At 40.8% G+C, this 25,580-nt stretch overlaps 1 protein-coding gene across 11 annotated transcripts in view; it reads left to right on the forward strand.

The window, feature by feature from the left end:
- The first annotated feature begins 1,124 nt into the window (after window positions 1-1,124).
- ATXN2 (ataxin 2) overlaps window positions 1,125-25,580 on the forward strand; it is a 53,150-nt gene continuing 28,694 nt past the window's right edge. For all 11 annotated transcript variants that reach the window (XM_075041235.1, XM_075041236.1, XM_075041241.1 and 8 more), the window contains exons 1-9: window positions 1,125-1,399; window positions 8,357-8,393; window positions 10,066-10,125; window positions 10,857-10,928; window positions 11,165-11,315; window positions 19,294-19,418; window positions 20,696-20,787; window positions 23,570-23,767; window positions 24,285-24,463. In XM_075041235.1, coding sequence (XP_074897336.1) covers window positions 1,269-1,399; window positions 8,357-8,393; window positions 10,066-10,125; window positions 10,857-10,928; window positions 11,165-11,315; window positions 19,294-19,418; window positions 20,696-20,787; window positions 23,570-23,767; window positions 24,285-24,463 — 1,045 coding nt within the window. In that variant the 5' untranslated portion in view covers window positions 1,125-1,268. The remainder of the gene's footprint in view (window positions 1,400-8,356; window positions 8,394-10,065; window positions 10,126-10,856; window positions 10,929-11,164; window positions 11,316-19,293; window positions 19,419-20,695; window positions 20,788-23,569; window positions 23,768-24,284; window positions 24,464-25,580) is intronic.

Consider the following 25,580-nt stretch of genomic DNA (forward strand, 5'->3'; position numbering starts at 1 on the left):
TGTCAGTGCAATGCAGATTTTAATTTCTTTGGACTGCAGCGATCTGGGTGGGGTGGGGGGAGAACCAACCCAAAAGATCTGTAGTACTGAGGGGTTCTCAGCAAGGAACGTGGCAATCCCTTTGGCCCCATCTTGCTTTCCTGGAGCCACTCCACTAGTAGGAGGGCCGTGGGATGTAAGTGTTTATTGGCGATCGTTCAGTATCTCTGCGGTTAAAGGTAGGAGCCGGTCTGCAGCTTGGCTACTGAGCACCGGGGGGCTGGGGTTCTCCATTTCGCCTTTCACAGCTAGTCGGCAGCTCGGCCATTTTTTTTTTTTTTTTCCTCCTCCTGAATTTTGGTGTCTCTCTTATGTCTGGTTTCTTTTCAACGCTGCACTGCTAGGCCGAGCCCACCGTCCTCCCGCTCCGGCTCGCTGGCGGGCCCCGGGGGAGGCCGAGCGGGACCGGGCGGGCAGCAGCAGGCCCGGGCGGGGCCGGCCCGGCCAGGCCTCGGCCTGCGGACCGGCCCGGGAAGAAGGCCGCAACCCAGAGCCTTGCGCCGCCGGGCGAGGCGGAACGTTCCCCTCAGGGGCCGGGGCCTGTGGGCCGGCCGCCCTCCCTCCGTCCCTCTCCCTCTCCCCCCGCAGAGCGGCCGCGCCGGGGGTCTCCGCCCGGTTGGCACCGGCTCGGGTTTGCCCTTGCGGCTACCGCGGGCGTGAGCTGAAGGCGCGGGCGGGCTGTGAGGGCGGGGGGGGAGGGCTGCGCCCGCGCGGGCCTCACGGCACCGCCGGGCCCGTCCCGTCCCCTCGGCGGGGCCGGGGCTGCGGCGGGAGCTGCCGCCGTCCCGCGCCGCCGCCTCACGTGTCCCCCTCCCCTCCCCGCCTCCCGCCTCCGCCCCTTCACCCGCCGCAGCACCGCCGCGGCGCCCTCCGACTTCCCGTAAAGAGTCCGCGCTCCTCGCCCTCTCCGGTGCCGCTGCCTCACCGCCCCCCCGCCCCCTCCTCCCCCCCGCTACCGCCGCGGAGGTGCCCGAGAGGCGGCGGGGGCGACCTCCGCGCCCCTCCGGTCCCCTTACCCGCCACCCCGGCCCGGCCTCTTCCCCCCCCCTTCCCCCCCCCTCCGTTCCGCGGATCCCTCCGCGCCGCGCTCCGCTCCCTCCGCCCCGCTCGCACTGTTTGGGAGCAACCGGCCGAGCCAGCGGCGTCCCGGCCCCGCCAGCGCAGCGAGGCCCCGCGGACCGGCCTTCGCCCAGCCCCGGCGCTCACCCCCGGCCCTCTCCCCTCTCGTCATGTCCCTCAAGCAAGCGGCGGCGGCGGCGCAGGCCGCCGGCAACAACCGCAAGCCCCCCGGCGGCGGCGGCGGTGGCGGCGGCCCCGGCCTCCCGTCAGCCGCGGGCGGCGGGAGGCAGAACATGGGCAGGTGGGTGCGCGGCGGCGGGCCCGGGCCCGGCCTTGGCCCCCGGCCCCGCCGCGGAGAGCCCGGCGCGGTCGCCGCTCCCCCTCCCCCGCCGCTCTCCCCCCCCGCCCTGCACCGGCCTCCATGGGCGGCGGCGGCGCGGCCGGGAGGGGGGGAGCGGGGCCTTGCTGCATGGCGGGGGGACGCGGCCCGGCGCGGGGGGCTCCGCCCGGCGGGGCGGGAGCCGGCATGGCGGCGGGCGGGGCGCACGCAGGCCCGCCGAGGGGCCCGCCGGTTCCGCAGTGCCGCCGGGGCGAGGCCAGGCCGCGGCCGGTGCCCTTCAGGTTGGCCGGGGACGGCGGAGGGCACGGCAGAACCTCCTTATTTTTTCCGTGACGGGGCGGCGGCGGGGTGAAGCCCCTCGCGGCCTGGCGGGGCCTACGGCGGGGGCGAGGGGCGCCGCTTCCCCCGGGCCAACGTGACCCGCCTGCTGAGGAGGAGGAGGAGGAGGCGGGGGGTGAGGCGGGGGGTGAGGCGCCGTAGCCGGCGGCCGCACGTGCGCGGGGGGGGGGTTAGGGGAGGGGGGGGGAACGGCGGTGGGAAGGTGCCGGCCGCGATGGCGGCGGCCTCGGGGCCGGGGGGGGGGGGGGCGGCGGTGTTGTCCCAGACGGGGGAGGGGGTCAGCGTTCCCTGCCTTGTGGAAGTCGGCGGAGGCCCGCCTGCGGTGGAGCTCCTTCAGCTTAGTGGGGTTTATTTTTATTTATTTTAATCTGTCTCTCTCTCTATACACACACACGCTTTTTTTTTTTTTTTTAATTTAAATCGCAGTAAAATTCTCGCGGGAAGGGGGAGGCCGCAGGAGTGCTCTTTAGCTTCACCAGTGGATGGTGGTTCTAAGCACAGCTTCACTTTTTTCCCCACGTTTGGGGGGTGAGGAATCGGGGTTTTGCAGCAGGCTCAGATTCCCCCTCCCCATGCACGCTGCGGAGGCCTTGCTGTCTCATACTGCCTCTGGAAGATTGATCCTGCTCGGAGAGCATTAGCTATACAAATTCACACATATTTGAGGGAGAGGAAGGGAAAAAAAAACCCCAACTTTCTAGTGTTGTGAATTTTTCCAGTGCTGTGGGGGTCATAACAAACAATCAAAGCAGGACAGTAACGGTTTTGAAGGTCATAGTCACTCAGAGCAGTTTCATTTCAAGTTTTATTCATCTTGCTCTTCAACTTGACTTTTATTCTTACTCAGTTTTATGCTTTGGCAATAAAACAGAATTTACAGTGGTCCCATTGTTGGACATCACTGGAAATAGGGTTTTACTTTGTTACCAGTGTGTGGAACTGGAAGCAGAAAAGCTTTGATAGGGTTGAAAAGGACAAAATAAACTTAAATAGTAACAATAATACCTCAGCACTTCATTGCAGTGATTTAATACTTTTTACATATGGCTGTTTAGATTGAACATGATGTTTACTGTGCTCTGCTAAACAGTTATCCCTCCCAACACACAGTGGCACTGTAGAGGTTAACGTGAAGGGCAACAAAACCTATGGCTTTTTTTTTTTTTTTTTTTTTAATTCAGTATGATGGTGAGCACTTTCTCCCTGTAGATTAGGGGATGCGAGCATCAATTTCTCTCCCAAGTTTTTAAGATTAAAGCCACTGGATTTCTCCTACCAGAGTTGCCTTTCTAGTTTTGTTGGATAAATTCCATTCCAGAACTCCTTAGGGAGTTCTGGTGGGGCTGCTAAATAACTGACATGTTCCCTCAGAGGTGTTCACACTCTTTTTTTGTTGATCAAATTTTCAAGATATTTCTGAATGAGGGTCTGTAAGATCAACAGTCCCCAGGCTGATGGAGCCCCGTGGAACACCTTCAGAGAACTTCTATTGTTGTCCTAAAGAAAAGTCTTGTCTTTTGGGGAGTAGAATTTCAAAGATGGTTCATGCTGCAAATTTGTTCACATAAATGAAAAGCTAAGTGGCTTTTCTGTTTGAAAAATCAAATTGTCTTTTAGCTGGCCTGCATCTTGGATTCAATTTGAAACATTATATTATTTAATAGAAACTTAAACAGCTCCAGTTTATGCCAGGCTTCCTTCCTAGCCGGTCATTTCCCTGCAGCATGAGCATTCTTCTTATCTTCTTGCGATGCAAAAGAATGTTAGTTTTCATGGCTAAGTTGCTCTTAAAGGCTTAGGTTTGGGTAGAAAGCTCATTGACAGTTAACTGTCCTGGACCTAATTTTCTGCTGCGTGTTTATTACTGTAAGACTTAATTGGGCTAAGCACCTGGTTCTTCTATGTCTGATAGTGAGTGGAGGGTCAGCTTTGCTCACTACATTTGTTTCCATGGTTTCATAATGATGGATATATGTATTTCATATTAGAAAAGTGAAAATCTTGCGTGAACAAATAAGATATTCCAGTATTTGTTTTTATATTACTAATTTCTTTTACATAAGAAAAATCACAAATGAAGCTATCTTTGAAGGTGTGCAAGAAATATAAACAAGAAGGATTAATACCTTTTTTTAATAAAGAGGCACTAAGTGAAATGCTATGTTTGTTTAATAGCAACTGCATGTGCAATATGGCAGATGGGAAATTGGGCTGTAGGGGGGATGCCAATAGCACATTGAACTGTAATTGGAGAAAACGTAGACCTTGTACCACAAACCTGCTCTGCTGTGCTAGTCAAAACATTATCTGATATCTACTTTTTGTGGTTTAGTTCAGTTTTGCCCTTATACAAGCACAGGAAGGTTAGCTGTCCTGTGATTGAAAGGTGCATCTGTCCCAGCGTTACTTCAAGCACTGCATCCTTTTTTGTTAGCAATTTTTCCCCATTGTTATTTTGTCTGAAGGCAAAACACCTCAGACTCAGGTTTTAGATGGTTACCTGTCTAGTTACAATTGTGGTAGAAGGTCTTTTTCCTTCTTATTTGGTAACTTTCTTGCCTAACTGGACTTGGGAGTCCTTTAAGAATACTGTAAGTTACTGTCTTTTATAAATGGCTTTGCCCATTAAAAAGTTAAAACTGAAATGCCATGTTGCGTAGCTTGCTTTTGAGACTTAATGCTTCTTGCCTACTCTTACTTTCCTTTTTCATTGACATCCTTTTTTATTAGCCTAACTAAAGGCTTAAGTACAGGGCAGAAGAGAGGTGTCTATTCTGTTCAGACAGAAGTAATCGGGAATATTGAGTGCTGAGGCACTCTGATACAATGGAAGTGACTGTTCTGGAGGTTTGATCACACGTGCCATTCAGAGTTTTTCTAGTTTGTTCTAACATCTTTGTGTGTGTTGGTTTTAATGCAACCGTGCTAAACTGCTGAGCAAAATGAATGGATAACCTACAGGTCTCCTTCCTTATTGCTGTTAATACACTTTAATATGGTATTATATACCCACTTTTGAGCAAGTTTTAATTTAACAACTGATTCATGGCAACGTATACGAAGAAGGTTCTTCAATGACTAAGTCCATCAACAGGTTACAGATGTGCACTGGGTCACACTTGGGTTGGGTTACTTACATATTCAGATGCTACAGAAGTTGTCATCTTGTGAGAATACAGGAGTTGACATTACTAATGTCAGTACTAGGGGAAAAACTACAGAAAACAATGCTGTAGGACTTCTTGTATAATCTTAATTTGACAGCTTCGATTCGCTTGGCTTACATAGACAAATACTGCACTTACAACTTTGTACTTCTGATTTCTCCCTTAGAAGAAAGCTTTACCAGCTCTCTGCACTTGTAATGAAAGTTCTTTAGAGTAGCCTGTAAATTTGTTTTCAAAGCTCTAGTAATGTCAGCCAGTACTCCAGAAACATCTATTCACTCTGTTAAGTTCAGCAGTCTTTGTAGTTGCACTTTTGCTCTAGACATTAATTGCAGTATGGTCACATTTGTTTCTTGGTCTCAAAGTGAAGATGTTGCTGGAGAGAAAACCCAGGACTTTCATATCCTGGGAGGACCTGTGTCCCTTGCCTTAGTTTTCACTTAACTGGAAAAATACAAATGCGTGACCCTGTTTTGCTTATACAAATGCTCTACTTGGCATGTAAACATTAGAGGGGGGAGGTGAGGGATGCTGAGGTATAAGATAGTAAATGCTTATAAAAATAGGGAAAAAAATTGCAAGTTGCTGCTGGGGAAAAGTGTTTATTGTGCAGCATTTGGGATTAAGCCCTTATGGAGACTTTCACTCTTAAGGTGTAACTGCTGGCCTGCAATGAGTTGGCTGCTAAGTTTAATTGCTTGGTCGTTACTTTGTCTGGTGCAGCATTTTTCTGACTTTGTGACTTTGCTACCGCAAAGAAAAGGGTTTACAAGTTGGATTTGCCAAGCTGCTGTGCCTTCCCCAGGCTTACCTTTAACCACATTTCTTCAATACAAAATGTATTTTTTTTTTATCTACCATATTTATTGTAATCAAGATGTGGTTTTAGGTAGGAGTGCCAAATTGCTACTGACCCTTCTAGTTTCCCCCACTTCCATTTCTTAGTCTTACTCTCCTGTTTTAAATTGTGGTAAACTTCTGGCAAAGACCATCTACTTTCTGCTTTTGTAAAGGTCCTAGTTTTTTTCATATGATGCTTCAAAGATCTGTCAGAGTGTAGTTTGAACTTGAGTCTTCACCTCTTGGAAGATAAACCTCAATTTGATGGCCTTGGTGTTAGCAGAAGATATGCACAGTTTTGATTGGATTGTAGCATTGGCAGAATTGGTCAATGTCTGTCTTTTTTTCCTGTTGGTGAATGACTTTCCTTTTCTCTAATGGTTTGTGTTTAACAGTTGTAGCTGCAAAACAAGAGGTCCAGTCTGTAAAGAGATCTGTTAGATCAGAATGGCATGTAGAATTTCTGCAATTAGCTTAACTCTTGGCCTGATGTAGAAGTTAGGACCTCTTGCCAGTGTGGATGCACACAATCAGATTGTTTCTTAAAGAAATGTGGGTAAGAACAGTAATTTTGGAAATGTGGTAAGAGATGAAAAATCTGTAACGCTTAGGTTGATGCTTAAAGGGAATACTCCAAATTTTCTGACCAGTCTAGCAACTCAGTTATTTAAGTTCTAAGAATACTTGTCACTAAAAATGGGAGTACTTTCTGTTGCAAAGACACCAAACTTTTTCACTTTTGACCATTTCTATAGCTGATATAGGAAGGAGTGTCTTCTAAAACTTTTGAGACCAACAGAGGGAACTGGTGAAATTGTTTGACTTTGGCCACGTTCTTTGAAAGACTGTGTTGTTGACATTTTCGATTGTAATAAAAGGAAAAATCAGAACTGGACTGTACCTCTCTTTTATTTGGGTGTTTCACATCTGGTGAAATGACTTTCAGAAAGAAGAGGATTGTTCAGCTGAATATGATGCAAAAATTATGTTCCAGGTTCACGAAGGGCTCACTTCAGCACTGTGCTATAGGTAGCCATTTGACAAATGGCAGACTTAGTAAATGGTGAGACTTGCTTGTCTCCAGAGCAAGCCTGAAGTTGTGAAGCTGCCTTATGGAAGGTTAAGGCTGATAGGTAATTAAATAAAGGCTATTTGCATTAGGGTTTTTTCGTGAGATTAGTGCTCTGCAAGTATTCTGAAAATGTCAGCTAGACATCCGAAATCTGCAGTTATTGCCAATCAGCAAATGTCATCAGTGTGCGTGATGCTGTATGAGACTACATTTCTGTTTCAGAAGCTTGTTTTCTTAAACGAGGCAGGTGATAGTTTAATGGTTTTTCATTTTTTTCCTCGTTAAGGCCTTTCTCTGATGGACTTGCTTATTTCTGCAGAATTTATTGGAGGGATATTTATGTTTGTTAGGAGAAGTTCCTTTGATTTCTTGAGTAACTCATGAGCTCTGTTTATAAGGGTGTGTTGTTTTGAGAGCAAGGTTGTATTCAACCACAGCATAGTGTTTTCAAAAGCAATTGAATGCAGTTGACATTCAGTTGGGTACAGATTTCAATGTTGTTTGGATACTTTTAAATGTAGACCTGATTCTTTGGGTCTCTTTAATTAAATGGTTGTGCATCTGTGAGGTGGGTCTACTTAAAAATTGGGTGTTATTTTTAATAGAAGACTTCATTTTGCCTCACATTAGTGTGCACTCCTGAAGTTGTCTTAATACAAATCTAAATCACTATGAGAAACATCTGAAACTAGGACTTCTTGGTACGAGGAAGTAACTTTGAAATAAGGTGCATCAGTGAAGTTGAGTAATTATAGCTGTTGCAGACAGGAATGCTGCTGGGACTCAAATGTCTGAGGCGGAGGGCGCAGACTGTTACAACTCAGTTTGCAAGGTATTAAGAACATACAGGTTAATTTAAAGGCTTTTTAAGTGTCCCAAGTGCTACACATTGGCAGATTTGCATTAAAAGTAGTTAGTGTTTTTGAGGGGATGGACAGACTTAATTAGTTTCACTTACTGGGTTGTGATAGTAGTTATAAGCAAGCTCTGTAGGTAGGGCCTTGCAATCAGGGATTCTTTGTAGCTTGCAGCATGGGTCAGTTATTTGGGTGGCCCTTAATCAGATGGACAGTGATGATGTACTGAGCCTCTAGTCTTGAAGGACTCTCTACTAAGTAGGGATTGGGCCTGAAAGTGGTTTTTGGTTTTGTGTGCCAGTAAGTTTGGGGATTTGCTTTAGTTACAGGATTCTGCTTAAGAGATAATATTTTTGGATTTTTGTGATGACACAGGCTTAGTATTTTCTTTGTTTTGTCTTCTAATTTATAGTAGGTAACCCTCTTGCCTACTAACCAATGTTACTTGCTTGTAGGGCAGTAGCTTGGAGGATAAATGCTGTGGGCCCCGTAGTTGTCAAGTTCTGCTTTAGGGCAGTGCTGTTTTTCCCTGATCCCATTATCAACACTAAATTAAGATGGGCTTTTGAATTCTTACTTGTTAAGAAATTAACCAGTTTTGGCAGTTCTTTTAATCGTATCCCATGTATGTATTTAATTTCAGAGGTCGCAGCAGTGGCAAAGGACCGCCTCAGCCTACGGTAAGTGTATGTTTTTTCCTCATTTTACCACTTGTAGGTATGAGGAAACAACTTATGTACAGTGAACCTAAGTGTCAACATAAGAATAGCAGATACTGGAATATTGTCTCAATATTTTCCTGTGGATACCATGATGAATATTTTAGACTGAGATACGCCTTTCTAAAGATGTATCATCTTGCATTCATTTAAGTCTCCTGGGAGCATGAAGGGGGGAAGGCTTAAACTTTTGACTATACTAATCTAAATCTTCTGCATTTTCTTGCAATTACAGTTGTAGATACAGATAACATTTAACTTAAGGCAATGCTTTTGAATTAGTTCCTATCTGAAGATTCTTACATTGGCTTCTCCCTTAAACAGATGATAGTAAGACAGCATTTAGTTAAATAAAAATAACAGTTTTGTTTAGATTTATTATAAAATAGCTAACCCAGTATTATCAGTAGCACAAATGTGTAGCTTTAGTTATTGTCGAGGCTATATATTGTTGAAGTACAGGTGCGGCTTGACTTGTAGAACATAGTTTTATCAAAGCTAAAGATGTGGATCTTGATTTAAAGAGTGGATCTTTGAACTGCACTAATCAAATATTTGCTAATTTGTTATTGGCCTGGTTTTCAAGGATGACTAATTTTGGGGAATGGGGCAGAAGTAGGAAGGTTTAAGAGGGCTACAGTTTACTTACATAAATGTTTACTGAAGATAATCAAGACTCTTCCTTAAAAATAAAGAAGCTTTGAGTAAGAGTGGTGAAAAAGGTCATATGCAGACACTAAACATCATAAAGGCGTTGGTCTTTATGTCCTCCGTACTGACTGTTGAGCATAGGAGCGTCCTTAAACATGTCTTTTCAGACCAGGAAGGTGGGTAACATGCAGGAGTAAGTGGATGAAGTAGCCAACAGTTTAAAAGATATGTTGTCAGTTAAAAAGCTCAAAATATGGCGAGGTCCTTGCATGTTTCAGCATCTCTTGTTTCACAAGCATGAAGTTGACAAGGAGAGATACTAGATGTTGCAACAAAACCCAGTCATCCTCGCCACTTGATGTATGCTTATGCGAGTGTGTCATCTAGCAACTTGGGTGATACTTGGTCAGCTCTCCTAGTGTAGGATCTCAGGTTCTGATGCTGCATTGAATTACTTTTGACTAATTATATGATGGGTTTTGAAGCTCTTTGGCACTCCACGATTTGGTGACTTTAGCTTCTGTTAATGCATGTAGTCAGGTCTGTTAGATGCAAAGATGTAGTTCATCAGGCCCTGAAAGCAGTTTTTTACTTCGACAGCAGTTGAAGTACCTTATCCTGTTGATGGCTGTTAAACCAGAGGGGGGTGTTAGCAGGGCTTTTTCAGTTAGGAGTCTGTGCATACGAGCTTCACCCAATCCACAAGAGAATTTCCTTATTGAGTCACATTAGGGGCACTCTGTAATGTGTATTTGTTTGGAAGGGTGTTCAGATCTTTAATTGATCAGAAAAAGGGGTAAGGGTCCTCTGGAAATTTCATGTGACCCAAGTTCTATGTATATTGACTGAGACAGGTTTTGGACCAACGTTTCTAGGAACTAGTATGTACTGGTGAAAGCCTGCGTTATTTTTGGTGCACTGGCTTTTCGAATTGTTACAAGTGTTTCTCTTATATCTTGACAACATCTTTTCTGTTTTTCAGATTTCTTTCGATGGCATCTATGCAAACATGAGAATGGTTCACATACTTACATCAGTTGTTGTAAGTCTTCATATTTGGAAGGGGGGTAAACAGTTTCTATAGCGACACAGAATTGTTAACTAGTCCACTAACTGTAGTATAATGGAGTGAATATGAAACTTTAACAGTAGGCACCTTTTGCCAAGATTGAACTTCAAAGATTCACAGTAATAGCTGTTCTGTATTTTTGGCTTGGAAAGGTTCAAATACAATTTGCAGAGGTATAGCAAATTTCTTAGGTGCACTGGTCATATTTTGAATTTTCTGTCTTTAGAGAGTTTATGGATAAATAAAATGAGTCTCTGTGCAGGGAATGGAAGCCTTTGTCCCCAGATTTTAAGGGAAGTCCTGACATGTCAAAATTGAGTAAGGCGGGCTGTCCCACATCTGTGTGAGTCCAGAATAAGCCTTCATCCTTATTTATACCCACATGTATGCACCAATTCTGGTTTTGCACAAAAACTTGTTTGTGTGCGTTAACTGGTCAAGAGTCTTGTGAGTACCAAACATGCTTCTGTGAGTATCTTTAAATCCCTTCAGAACAAATGTTGGTACACAACCAGCTGTTTGCATCTGCAGAACACAGTGGTGTGTTTATAAATGGGCAAATGTTGAATGAGTAGATTTGACTAAAAACTGAGCTGTAATTTTACACATTGTGCTTACATAAAAAATACATCTTTGAGAAAGTGATTCAAATGTTATTTATCAGGCTGGTAGAAAGCTGTATTTTCATTTTTCTTGTGCTCTAGGGATCCAAATGTGAAGTACAGGTGAAAAATGGTGGTATATATGAAGGAGTTTTTAAAACCTACAGTCCTAAGGTAATTTTTTTCATTTTGACTCTTCCCTATTTTAAAAGATCCTAATACTTGAATAATCAATGTTTGATTAAAATTTGAATATTTATTATGAGTTATTTTGACTATTCACGTCTAGGTCTACACAAGCAGATTCATTTTTGCAAACTATTGTAAGTATCTGGTTTTTGCAAGTATGTGAAGTTATCGAGTAGCTTATTGTGCATTAAGTTAGTGTTTTCTTTTTATGTCTCTAATAGTGTGATTTAGTGCTTGATGCTGCTCATCGGAAAACTGCAGAATCCAGTTTGGGGCCAAAACGTGAAGACATACTAGAGAGTATCTTGTTCAAGTCTTCAGATTTTGTTATGGTGCATTTTAAGGATATGGATACCAATTATGCGAGAAGAGGTATGCTTGTTTTTAAAGTTGTCTGTATCTTAAGATCTTAAGTCAAGATTTTTCAAAGTAGATGCTTTAGGATCCAAAAACTAAAGTTCACATTTAAGACTCTTAATTCTTAATGAGTGTGGAACAGCCAAATATCCCATTAACATCAGTGGAAAGAGCAGATGCTCAGCACCTCCTGAAATCAGAAATTTACCAAAATTTTTAAAATGGGTTGTAGAACCTTTGTGAGGGCTCTCTGCTTTGAGTGGCTTTTTTGGTGTCTAGAAAGCAAATTCTTAGTGGTGTTACAAAATATTTTACAGACTTTGTGGGAGGTTGGTTTTTTTGTGGTTTTTTTTTTTTTTGTAAATGTCTTTCTAAACTAGTCTGTTAAATGTTATATGAGAATCCATGAATACACAAATGCTTTATCAAAAGATTATTGTTCAGAGTTGATGTATATATAAAGTCTTTAGTTAGTTAAATAACTTTTGTCTCTAAACATGCATTCATATAAATATTCTTAAAATACTACTGTAAACAGAGCTAAAAATTCTTCAGGAAAATCCACTATTTGTGTTGTTAATTTCTGCTTTACTACTTGTAGATCTATTGTTAAGGTACCCCAAAATACAGAAGAATCTAGTGAGGTGGCAGGCAAGTGGTCTTAAAATCTTGGAAGACATGGCTTGAAACTGTCAGAATTAAATGATTTTACAGGCAGTCAGGCAGTCCTCATACTTTTTCTTTTAATGTCTGACCTCCAAGACCCTAATTATTTTTCTGGAACCTAAGAGGCTCATAAGTCAGACAGCTCTAGTTCCTTTGCAGAATTTTTTTTTTTTTTTTTTGGGCAGCAAGTCTCAAGGGTTTTTATGTTTATGTTCCTGATTTGCTGGCCTAAGGAATAAAAGCAAATACATAGCTTTCTGTGCCATGGAGTGAAATTGCATATGTGTACATTTTCAGGTTGATCAACACTGTTACTGGGAGCTAAGTGGTTATTGTTACACACATGCTTTATTCCCATGTAGCAGTGACTTAGAGGTGGGTAGGGACTGGTGGACGTTTAATGAGATCTTTGTCTTTTCACCTTGTGTTCGTACATGCATGTGTTCTTGCTGATTTAAAGCTGAAGAATGAGAGGCTTGTTGTTTGAAGGAATTTGCTTTTCCCAGAAGAAGATGCATAATGTCAGAGCAAATGTAGCATTGAAATGCAGATAAGTTCTAGGTTCTGGATGGGACTTTGAATTTAAATTACACGAGAGCTATTTTATAATGGGTATGCTACGAACATCACTTTGATGTAAATGCAAACTGGGCTCTCCATTACCCAATCTTCACAGATTTTGAGCAGATGAAGAATATACTACTACTTCTAGGAATAATTACTCAGTAGAAGTTTTCTAGAAAATGACTGCTTCAGGTTGAACAGTCACTCAGTTCACTTTATTAGGTGGAATGTCTTTGAATCTAAATTTCATAAGTAGCTGGAGAGGAGAGCTGAAATAAAGCTGTAGAGACTTGGAGCAAGATAAACTGGAAGGCTTCAAAACTCAATAACCTGTAGTGGGTAAATGAATCTGCTTTCCATTTTGTCTCAAAAATGTATTATCTTGAAATGATACTTGAAAGTGTAAGTCAGTCTCTGATCATACCTGTGAATTAGAGCAATGAAGGGCTTTCTGCTTCTTGGGAAATTAAATAAGCAAGGATTCAAAAGAATGGAAGTGTATGAACATGCATGCAGGAACTGCTGGCCTTTTGTTCTTACAAATAAACCCAAATCTTCATGGTACTGAGTCAGATAAGCCTGTGTGACTCACAGTAAAAACTGAGTCTGAACTCCTAGGTGAGGAGACCGTGTTCCTTGCCTCATTTGTATTGGGAATGGTTACTGTCTGGTGCCCAGAGAAGTTTGACAGTGTTGCAATTATCCAGGAACAAATTTTTAAATTGCTTAGCCCTCAGTGGTTTTTTGCTTTCACAGACAAGTTAGTAGACAGTTTGGACATATTTAGTTGGAAAGGCAGCTTGCTCTCACTTTTTAAAAAATGTAGTCAAAACAAAAGGGCACTTCAGGAGCACTCTGTTGCCATAGGAGAGGCGTACCTAGAGTAGGGTTTGTTTGGGTCTGTGTGTGTATTTTCTCCTACCACTTAGGAGACTACTAGACTTTGAGGAGGCCTTGAGGTAAACTTAATTTCTGCAAAAGGTACTGTTTTGGAAATTTTAGTGCATCCTGGTTTCCTGGTTCAGTATAAGTATCTAGAGTTCTGTGGATTTTTATTTTGGCATTTGCTTCTCTGCTGAGCTGGAGGAGTGTGGACAAATGGTGCTCTTGACTGTGGGTCTTGATCTTCTGACTTAGCCTCAGACTTGAATAGCAGAGATGTTAGCTGCATTGTCTGCCTGTTTGACCAAGTCAGACAGAAGAGACTGGAAGAGTACTGGGAAAGAGCAGCAGGTGGGGAGAAAGGGATAGGGATAGATTTTTCCTTTCAGAAGGGTGGAAAATACAGTTGTGTCCGAAAGAACCATCTGAAATAGTCTGCCAAGCACCTTTCATTGCTATCGTACTTGTGCGGCTTCAGAACAGTGAGCTGATAATTCATCCTGAAGCTACATGAGTAGTGCAAGTGCAAGGGAGGTAATGGCAGTATAGGCTTGGGGTGGGTGAAACCACCCTGTTTGGAAGCAGCAGTCTTAGATTTCCTTCTGCCAAGCATGACATTGCACCTTTAGACACACCAGTAGAGAAAGTGTGGTGCCTGCCCAGATTGTAGAAATTGGAAGGCTTGAGAGAAAAAAATAGTAGGTCTGCATAGATAGGGCCGTTGTAACAGTTTGTGTTTAAAAAATAAATCTGTCCCTACTTCCTGGGGCCTTATTTGCAACTCGCATCAGTCTGCATAGACCTTTGTGCTCGTGTAGATTGCTGTTAGGCTTCAGAAGGAAGGGAAAGGAATCACCTGAGGGTGTCTCACGGTGGAATTGGGGCTTTCTGCAGTACAGGCAGGCTGATGAATGAAACATGCATTGGAAATCTCAGGTGAAATTGTATTCTATCCATCACCCCCCTTTCAGACTATTCTGTCTTCATTTAAAGAGGGACAGATGCTGTCTTCTGCATGTGGCAGTGGAAATTGACTGCCAAAAATCCAGTCTAATGTGCAAGTTGAAATCCTTGGCTGTACGTCTGCTTCACCTTCTGAGGCAAAGGTGAAGAGCCTAGATCTTGTAGTTGCTAGATTACATGGGCTGCATGATTGAAATAGGAGGGTATATTTCTCCTGTGTTCTACAGAACAGGCTTCTAGCAGTGTTTCCTGTAGTCTTAAACACTGATCAGTCGACAGTGCTGGTTTGCATACGATTCAAATTTGAGTAAGGCTTCAGAGTTGCCTTCTTGGCTTCTCTTTAAAGACAAGACAATTCAAGATCATAACTACTGTTAAAGTAAAAGGCTTCTACAATGTTTTTATTGTTTTTTTGGCACCCTTACTGCACTCTGAGAAAAATATTACAAATCCAATGAAAAAAGGCTGAAGAGAATTGGCTATTTAAGTTTTTCCTTGAATTAGCACTGAAAATGGCATCCTTCCAGAGAAAGTGTTGCAAGGGGAATAGCAGTAGGCATATTATGAACAAAGGAAGGAAATGTTGGCTCTGGAAAGCTGCTGGTAACTGGTTTTAATGTTTCAAATCAGTAGTAAGTAGTTACAAAACAAATGAGAGTTTACTGTTGAAACCTTTAAGATGAAACCTCAGTTTACTTTGGGCCATGCTAAACCTGATCAAAGCTTGGAGTGTGCAGCATGAACACCTTTGGCACATAATGCTGATTGGTTTAATAGCATTTGAACTGCAGAGTTGCACTTAATTGCATATTTGTGCTTTTCACCATTGGTAGCTCAAAACATGTTTGCGAAAACAAGCATGCTAAACACTGAAATTAATTAAACCCGGACTCTTAATTGCTCTATTCTGGCAATTTAACTCATTTAATAGCATATACTTGAAGAATTTGCCCAAGCTGAGTTTTTCTCAGAATGTGTATATTTGCCTTTACTTATTGTGAATTTCTGTCACATAGAATTGTCCTTGGGATTTTTTTTTTCCAGTTAGCAGGCTTTAAAACAAGAAGCGAGGTCTTTGGTATCAAACTTCTTTGCTTAGGAGATGTCACATTAAGCAGGTACAGAGGTGGCAGGGGCTAATTGAGTGTTGTAGCTCAAGCTCTTTGTTTGACCAGTTTTCATTTGATCTTTAACTTGGGTTTTACCGTGTAGAAGAGGAATTGATTAAAAAATTTGGCCATGTGAAGATGTCATGTGAATTGCTCATTCAACAGCTCAGAGATATGAGGCACCAGATAAGGGGGAGGCTGAGCTTGTGCAGTCAGTATCTTGTCTGTTATTTCTCTGCCAGTCAGCACTTGTACCAGCAGTTCATGTTTTAGCCTCTACTTTGCTAATAATCTTAAGAACAATATTTTTGTTTTGGAAACAATTATTTGTAGAATTTATTTTTTACATATGTTCTCAATTTGTTGCTCATTAATTTTGGTAAAGTCTTGTTTGACTAGCCGCATTTTTAATCTTTGTGTCTCATGTGCTTGCCTAGCTGTTTGTTCCAGGAAAACAGTGATCTGTGCCTTGAGGTACTGTTCTGCTACATTTAAACTTTGCCTGGATGCTCCTGAGACCATATTGTCTGACTAGAAGTCTGCCTTTGTAGCTTGGATTTCTCCTAACTCTGGATTTTCTTTGAGTTGTAGAGGTTAAACTGATGTTGCAGTCTCACTTGTGACTTTCATTCTAAAGTGAGGGAGAAATGAAGAGCAGTGAAGCTTCCTGTGCCCCATGATATACTGGATTCTACTGCAAAATTTAGCATTGACTGTACACATCTTACTCGGATCTGTAGCATTTGTTAGATGGTGGAGTTTTTGTTTTGACTTGGGCTTTTTTTTCCCCCAGTTCATGTCTATCATTATAATTTTTAACAGCACTCTGCTGAATGTTTATGTGGCTTTTTAAATAAGAAAATTAGTGGGTTGAGTAGATGAGCCTTGTTAAGCGAGTATTTTATTCACAGTATCCAAAATGGCACAGTTGTGTATGGAGTTTGTCTGAAGTAATTTAATAGAAGTTAAGGAAATATGCTTCTGAAATACAGAAGATTACCTCCATCAGGTGCTGTCATCAGTCCTCCTAACTCATATTTATCTAATCTCATTGGAGAAGAATTCCCTCTACTCCCAGTGAAGTAATGTAGAAGCAAATTTCACAGTTTCCTAAGTGACATAAGCAGCCTCCAACTTGCGTTTGGTGTAAAATGTCCAGTCTGAGAGAATCAAACATGAAACACTGAATTAATGATGTTCGGCACAGAAGCAGCACTGCTCTCTCTGGGTTATGGCAGTGTTAGCTATGGGGTATTGATAAGGTAGACATAGAGTTTCCAAATACAAGTGCCTTACTTTTGCCTCCTTGTTAAATATGCTCTTTAGTTACTACTTAGCTGTGGATTGAGGCAGCACTGTGTTACTATGTAGTTTCAGATGACATTTAAACATATCTTCTGTGGTAGTATATTTTAAAAGCTGTTTGGCTGAATGGAAACTGAGAGATGTTTTCTTTCAAGTTGGTATACCTTAGAAATCTGTAGGCCACATGGAGGGGCTTTTTTGTGAAGCAAAATGGGGAAGTACATGGGGCTGTTAATAGGTGGGAACATTGCTGAGGTTTTACTGTGGAAATGATCTTTGCAAGATGGGAGATGTATAATTGGTCTGAGTATGTCTGTGAGAGGGACTGAAAGAGTTTAGCTTTGCCTGAATTCAGCCATATAATGTGAAAAAATCCACCTGTATTTATATCTGATGTCTTCCAATTTTTTCTCTCTCCATATCTGTTGTAGTTCCTTCAGAAACAGGTAACTTTTTTGGCAGTCACTCTATGTCTCTGCATCTTGCCTTTCATAATGCTTTTGTTACCATAATATATAACAGGAACGTAATATCTTTGCTCGCACATTTATGGCACTATAAAACATGCATGCATAACTTCACAGAATCATTTAGAGTATCTTGCAGTTAGCTGGTGACTTCTGTTTTCACCCTTGATTTTTACCTATTCTGAACAGTTGAAAATGCAATGATTGAAATTTTGCATCAGTGCATAGGTAGCACAACGATACAATGACACCCTTTCAGAACAGTTTATAAGTAACCCCAGAATGTGCCTGCTAAAGGCATTGCATTTAGTGACGCGCTAAAATATGATCTCACTTGAAAGTGTTAACCTCCAGCTGTGTAGGTACTGTCACAGCTTTGGTTGGCAGACTGTGACATCTCGCAAGGTGATTGATGCAGGTTTTTGCAATTTCACATGAGCCCTAACAGTGGTGTGCCTTGTTAGGTGTCTGTCTTTCATTTGGCTTTCTTTCCTTATTTTACTGATTCTTTTGTATTTGAAATGAATGTTTAGCTAATAAACTTCTCTTATTTTTCATACATCTTCTATAACGTTTCATATAAGCTTATTAACAATGCTTAATCGCTTACCCATAGTTCCTTTGGTGTTTGTGTATGAGTTGAGCGAGCATTTCATGAGATAGTGCTGAATGTTATTAGACTAAGCACAGTTAACTTTTATGACAGATCATACCAATATATGTGCAGAACTTCACTGTGAAATTGTGTAAAACAGGAATAATAAGCTCTGTTAGCAGTCTGTCTTTAAAAAATCTTCAGTAATTGTTTAAAAACTGTAGCATCAGTGGCCAACTTCATATGTTGTGAATTCTTTTCATGATGGTTTTAAAGTTCGTTTTTCTTGGTAAGATTTCAGATCTTGCCAAAAGTTAATTTAAGCCACATTCTTCCATATCGGGCACTGCCTGGTGGTTTGATCTCATCTTTTCTAAAGGTCTGAAGTGTTTGCTCCTTATTTTATCAGTAGAGTGATAATAGGAAATTCTAGGTTGAAGGCTTATTTATTTTAGGCTTATTTATTTATAAGCTTAAAACAAGCTTACTTTATTTTTTAAAGTTCCTTCTGTTTAAGTATGGTAACTCAGATCTAGTTGCTTACAAATATAAAAGCTTGGCTTCCTTGATGAATGGCTTTGTACTTTTTTTTTTTTACAGCACTTTAATATTCTAGTATTATTCCTTCTTAAGTCTGGCTTGAAACCTGAACAAGTGAAAATAGAAGCTCATGTTCTTTATTGATTTCATATACGTTTTTATAATTTTTATAAACAATAGCAGACCCTTACTACTTATTTATTTTCATATGTTGTTAAGAACAAGAGGTAGAGAGTTTCTGAATCTTGCTGTGTGATGTGGGTAAGCTGCTGCTTGAAAAAGCTTTTGCAGGAAAGAAGACACCTCTGTTCATGTCAGTGAACGGGTGCACCAACCTAATGGATAATTGACTTACACTGCAAAGGGAGTAAAAGTGTGTGCATGCGTGCTGGTGTGTTGAGGAGTTGTGGAAATTGAAGAAACTCAGGTATTTGAAGGGGAACTTGTATTTTGCCCATTTAGGAAATGGGTTTGGGTTGCATTCACACTTTTATATTTCCATAATGTTAGTATGCATTTGTGTGGGCTGTTTGGAAAAGCATATTGTACAAGTCTTGGGTTTTTTAGAGGAGTGGGGATCCTCAGGTGGTCCCTGTCCCACCCTGTCCTACCCCCCCCCAACCATACATGTAGCTTGTGTAAAATATTTTTAAATAACTGAAAGTAATTACTGCTATTCTTTGATATATTAGAAGTTAGTCTGTACTTTCATAGTTACTCTATGAAGTAGGCACCTTTCTACTGTAATCCTGTTGAATGCAGCAACTACATGAGAAGCTGAATGATGTTTAATGTGCCTGCAATTCAGCTATATTTGGTTGTTCCTCAGATAAACTAGTGTGTACATCTTCCTGTACTTAACCAAACTGATTTCACCCCCATCCCTCCCCACTCCATTGTAGATGCTTTTACTGATTCAGCCATCAGTGCTAAAGTAAATGGTGAACACAAGGAAAAGGATCTTGAACCATGGGATGGAGGAGAGACCACCGCTACTGAGGAGCTTGAGGCATTGGAGACAGATGTTGTAAGTAATGCTTTTTTATCATCTATGACAGTCTGTAGAAAATAAGCTATTCCTCTGGACATGCCTTGGAACAATTCCTTAATTTTAATCTAGTAATGAACTTCTGACTAAAATTGCTGGCCTACATTGTATAGATGTATGTTTAGTCTTTGCTAGCAGCTGCCACAGTACTTTTTTACAATTTGAATAAGAATAGCTGGATTTCAAATGCCACTTTTGGCAAATATTGACAAATGGCAGCTGCTGTGGTAACGGACATGTTTGACTCATGGACTGGCTGAAAGAGGAGCTTTTATTAAGGACTCCAAATTCAGCAATACACTGAAGTGATTTATGTTTAATCAGAGCATTCCTGTCTGACTATCATTGCATTTGGAAATTATGGCGAAATTGTGCTTAGCTAACTGTCTCTGAGCTAAGATGAAGGAAATTGATGGAAGTCTGACCCATGACTTAATAAGCACAGATACAATCTCAGTAGATTATGGATTGTTAGATGAAAAGTGTGGTCTCAAATGACGTTTCTTTATATATCATAGCAGTCAGCTTTTACTCAATCATGCGTTCTTTTTAGTAAGGTATTCAGACTGCAGTACGTTAAAGAAAGAGGATAATGTTACTGATTACAGGAGAACCTCGTCATGTTGCTGTGGAGCATATTAACTTTGGGTAGAACAGTTATCCTGTCAATTTTAGTGTACATATTGTACAGCTGAGATTTATTAGAATACTTAATACTGTCAGTGCTTTTATAAAACATTCAAAACATTTATCGTTGTGCTTGAGTGCTGTAATAGCAATTTTACTAAAGTGGGGAAGTTGTGCAGATCAACAGGGTCTTCTGCTTGTGGTGTATCTCTCAGATAATTGCATTAGTAGTGCATTTGAAAAGTTTCAGCACTTGCCACAGCAAGGGACACTTCTAATGTTCAGAAATGTCAATTTGCACTTTTTGGAAAAGGCATTCATGTATGTATTTCTTGCTAGCCAGTAATCTTCTAGTACAGAGTGGGCATGGTACTTAAAAAACAAAAAACTCATAAAAACAATTCAAATACACACAACAAACAAAAAACTGGCTTTTGAAGGTAAAATCTATGCATCTGATGAACAAAGTTCCCTGAAATAAGTTGTGGCTTTAGTAACCTTGTTATCTGGACAGTAAATTCATAGGCCCAGGAAAAAGGGCAAAAGGTTTAACTTCTGCCATCAGCCCTTAATTTTAAGGGAATGTGTTTCCAGTGTCATTTTGAAAAACGAGCATCATTTTCTTCTAGTCTAATGGATGGGATCCCAATGACATGTTTCGTTACAATGAAGAAAATTATGGTGTAGTATCAACTTATGACAGCAGTTTATCTTCTTATACGTAAGTTCCGAAATATTTTGTTATTAGATTTGTATTTAATGTTCTCCCTGTTTTGACAGACTTTATATTCTGAAGATAATTTGACATACTTTCTGAAGTTGTGGAATCGAATAACTGAAAAAGCAATGAATGAATAGTGCTTAAGAAACCTTGCCAGTGTTCTGTGAATAGTTAGATGTAGTAATCATTATATATTCCCTTAAATGGGCACAGTTCATTCCCATTGCAACATTTTCTGAATTCAGGCATGCAATAATGCTATTCCTTACAAAAACTTTTATGAATAGGGTGGAAAATACCAAATTGTGAAACTGTCTTTACGTAGCTGCTATACCTATAGTTTGTGTTTTAACCTAGCAGAACAGTTTGACTAAATCCTAATTTTATTGAGGCAATTGATCTGGTAGATATTGGAATGTTGAAATGTTGCTGATAACTAAGGGGGGGGTTGTGTGCTGTGAATGACTTTTATACCAGACTTGTCCAGCTCTAAACTAAAGTTTTAGTTACAATATAGTAACAACTTGAATATAGAAGTAGTATAAAGCCTGCTCTGGCTACTTTGGCAATGTGGACCTGTTCCCAATAGTCTGCAGCTATAATGTTAACTGCAACTGCAAAACAAATCAATTGCAGATGTTCAACAGCCATTGTGAAATGTCTTTAATGTTTTCCCACTCTTTTAACCCCCAAAGTGTAAGCTTATTTTTGAATGTCAAGGAATTGCAGTGAATATTTTGATTTTTGTGTATAGAATTGGAGCGCTTGTCTCTGGTTCAACAATTGGAGCACAGGTCTCTGGTTCAACAATTTTATTTTTACTATTTTGTTAAAATAGACCTGTAACATGGTGATAATCAAAGTGTCTTAATCGGCTTATATTTGAATCCTGGGGAAGCTGTTCTTTTGTATACTTCACTGCTCTAAGTACTTTTTGTACTTTTGAACTTTAGTCTTCCATCTTTCTGCTTTATGGATATTAATGGAAACAGATTAAAAACATGAAGGTGGCTTTAAATTGCCAGAGACAAATTCTATTGTTTCCTAGTCAAGCAACTTGGCTTTGCCTATCAGTCTGCTAAACTGGGAAACTTTTCCTGATTCTCCAAGTATGTGATGAGCAGCAGTGTAGCTAAATGCTTATATGTGCAACTGAAGGATTGTAAAGGATTTATTGTCTGATTGTTTTCTCTCCCTAGAGCTAAGCGTTAGCAGGTATAATTTGTCAAACTGCATAAAGGTACAAGTTTGTGTTCTAGCAAATGTACTGCATTAGTATGTTGATCAGCTGCTGTACATGCTTCTCTCATCACTGGGGTTCTGAACAATGTCATCTTGCCCATCCCCTTTGTTTCATCTTTATTGGTCTTTACCCTGTTAGAAAATGTAAAATCATTCTTTGCTTGTTTAGGTTGCCATCAGTGCTACTGCATACATACCTTCATTTTTTTCAGTCACTTTAAATAAATGAGGATGTATTGGGTGTTCTCCTTTCTTGTGTGTATACTTAATGTAGGGTAAGCGAGGCCCATGACTTCAGGTTTGTATGCATTGTGTTCATACATATCTTATTTGAGCCAAAGCTTTATGCTGAAGGGTAAGGTTTTTATTTAGTATTCTTGCAGTTAACCATTGATAAGGCCAGTAGGTGTCTCGACTGGCCAAAAATGTGTGTATGGGGAAAAATGTGTGATGCAGTAGCTGAGTGCTGGCTTGGAATTTGGCAGAAGCCACTTGTTTTCCTAGTTCTGCCACCAACACCTGAGTAATCTTGCATATATTATTTCGTACTTGGCTTGTATCTCCACCTACTTTCTTTGTTCTTCTTTTTTATATTATTCAAAATATGTGCAGTAGTGATTATATAACGCCCAGCATGGTGTGGTCTAAGCCTTAACTGTGTTCTGTATTTTTATGTAGTTTATTCTGAAGTAAGGTTGGATGAAACAACTTTTGGAACTAAAAATTAGAATCGGGGACAAAGCATAAAGTTGTTTTGTAAAACCTGATACTTTTAACAAAAATTAGAACAGGTAAAAACCCAAACCATGGGTGGACAGAAGGAAGTGCCAGGTATGATGTCCATCTCTAGTTATCTCTTCCAGTATTTCATTGCTCGCCTACTGAATTCTTACTTGGTGGCTTTCTTAAGGGAGCTGCATATGGGTTTTGCAATATGCTATTACCTAATACAGATACAAGGAATGAATGGTTTTCAGGTCCTAGGACATGGCAAATGAGTCATGGGTTTCTGGTCCCATGCTCTAATGTATTGCATTCATCTTTTCTGCAGTTATTCGTAACAGGAAGAGCTGGAATTATCAAAGGATTAAGCATGTAACTCTTGAATTTCAGTAGGATTGGGGACTCTTGTGTCTGTTGGGAATGTGTAAATAGCTAAAGAAATTAAAATTTGGTCTCTTATGGTAGGTTCCTATCTAAACAACAGACTAAGGCTTTTTATTACTAATGTGCTCAACCATGTCAAAAGTTGGAGCCTTTACATAGCTTTAGGGACTAGGGATTTTGCACATCATATGGAAAAAGCTCTGCACCCTGACCTCGGCTCTCTAGGCAGGTAAATGACACAGAATTTGCACATAATATCAAACCAGTCCAGGAATACGGACATACTTATATTAAAAAAGACAGCAAGTCTGCTGGCTTAAAAGCAAGGTTTTTTTACTCTGACTTGGTTAGAATTAATGCTGTGTAATTTTTGTAGCTCCTTTGTGCTTTTGAATGCATTTCAGAGATTCTTTTCCTTTCCATTGTCTTTTAGGGTGCCATTAGAAAGAGATAATTCAGAAGAGTTTTTAAAACGGGAAGCCAGAGCAACTCAATTAGCAGAGGAAATTGAATCAAGTGCCCAATACAAAGCTCGGGTTGCCTTGGAAAATGATGAAAGAACAGAAGAAGAAAAATATACTGCTGTTCAGAGAAATGCTAATGAACGAGAAGGACATGGCGTGAACACTAGGTACTTCCATACACTATGAATAGTATTTTTATTTAAATTATGTACATATTTTGGTACAGTTGCAATTTACTCATTGAAACTGTGCTTTTTCAGCAGGGCTGATTAGGTTAGGAGCGTTGTGTAAACAATTGTGCTGGTTTTGGCACTCATGCTAACTTGTACACCTCTGCCTGGCCCTCTGTATTATCTCTGTAGTGAAACAGACTTCCACCTTCTGATATGTCGCTGTGGTGAATTCATACCAAATTACAGGAAAGGGCAGTGGTTTTGTTATGTCATGGAGAATTTCAGGCATTAGTACTAAATCATTCAGTGTCTGTGGGCTCATAGAAAGTGGACTGCATGGTCAGTATCAAAAGCCAATTAATGAGGTGAATGTTAGGTCAACATCTGATAGTATTTAGAATTTTCCTTTAGCTTGATTTGAGAAAGAACATATCAGCAGAGTACTTGATCAGGTACTTTTCATTGTCTTTCAGTTCTGTCTTAACACTAATAGAAATTTGCTGTGTTTCAGAGAAAATAAATACATTCCACCTGGACAGAGGAATAGAGATGTCCTGTCCTGGGGAAGTGGAAGACAAAACTCACCAAGGATGGGCCAGTCTGGATCAGGCCCACCAATTTCAAGGTCTGGATCCCATACTTCAGAATTCAGTCCTAACTCTGGAGCAGATCAAAGAGTAGTTAACGGAGGCAAGTATCTGAAGTCTAAATGAATGTGCCTTATAAAATTGCAGTCAATTATCTAATTATGTTGAAACTGCCTGTGGTGTGGTCTTAGGATATGTATTTTGTAAGTTAGGTTAGCATTCATCATTTAACACAGAGGTGGTGATTTTGATTTTGGTTTAACTTACTCATAATGAAACATGCATTTGACTGCACTGTATGTAGCTTTGTGGAGCAGAAATGTCACTTGTTTTCCTCTCAAACACCTTTGTCTTAGATGATGGTGCAGTATGCGTTTTTAAAGATTAAAAATTGCTTTATGTATTGCTACTGCTAAGCTCTGTGTGGAGGAGTAGCAATGCTGACACCTAGTGAAAGGGAGGTGGCAGCCGAGGAAGTGTCACTCTTCAATTCAGTCTCCCATAAAAAAGAATAAAGCAACTTGCTGACTTCACAATGATGGCGGGCGGGGGGGGCGGCGGCGAGAAATCATTGTTGGGAAAGTAAGAGAAGTGTTAGGGGAAAAGGAATTAAAAGCCTTCTCTCCAAATAGCTATTTGAGTATTTTCTGCTGTACACATGGGTAATATTTATAAACAGACATCACTGGGCACTGTATAGCAGGAATTTGTGTTTCATAAGCCAAACATCATTTTTTGAGATGGATTTCAGCAGTAGCCTATCCTTGAGGCATTATTTTTATAAGTTAAAAATGCTATTACGTGAGGTTGCTGTGAATAAATGAAAAATACACAATACTCAAGTGCCTCTATCTGGAGAGGAAGTCTGAGAAACATCTAAAGGTAAGTGAGACTTCCTTTTTAAATACAGAGTCAGCTGTGTAAAGGATGTACAACTGACTCTTGCCCAAACAATGCTAACCTTGAAGTTTGTTCGTAGTATTTGTGGTTTCTGTCATCCTATTACTTTGCTGAATGAACTTGTTATACGTAAAATATTCAGAATGGCTTGTGAATTCAATTTCTTTGTTTTGGAAACAATGAACCCTATATCCTAGATTAAAATACTACATTAATACTTCAGATAACTGATAAAGGCATAAATGTCAGGATTCAGACACTGAACACCGCTGTTTTTTGTAAAGATACAGTTCCTACAATTGATATTGCTCATCATTTGG

The sequence above is a fragment of the Buteo buteo genome, chromosome 11 (genome assembly GCF_964188355.1).
Source record: "Buteo buteo chromosome 11, bButBut1.hap1.1, whole genome shotgun sequence".
Lineage (NCBI taxonomy): Eukaryota > Metazoa > Chordata > Aves > Accipitriformes > Accipitridae > Buteo > Buteo buteo.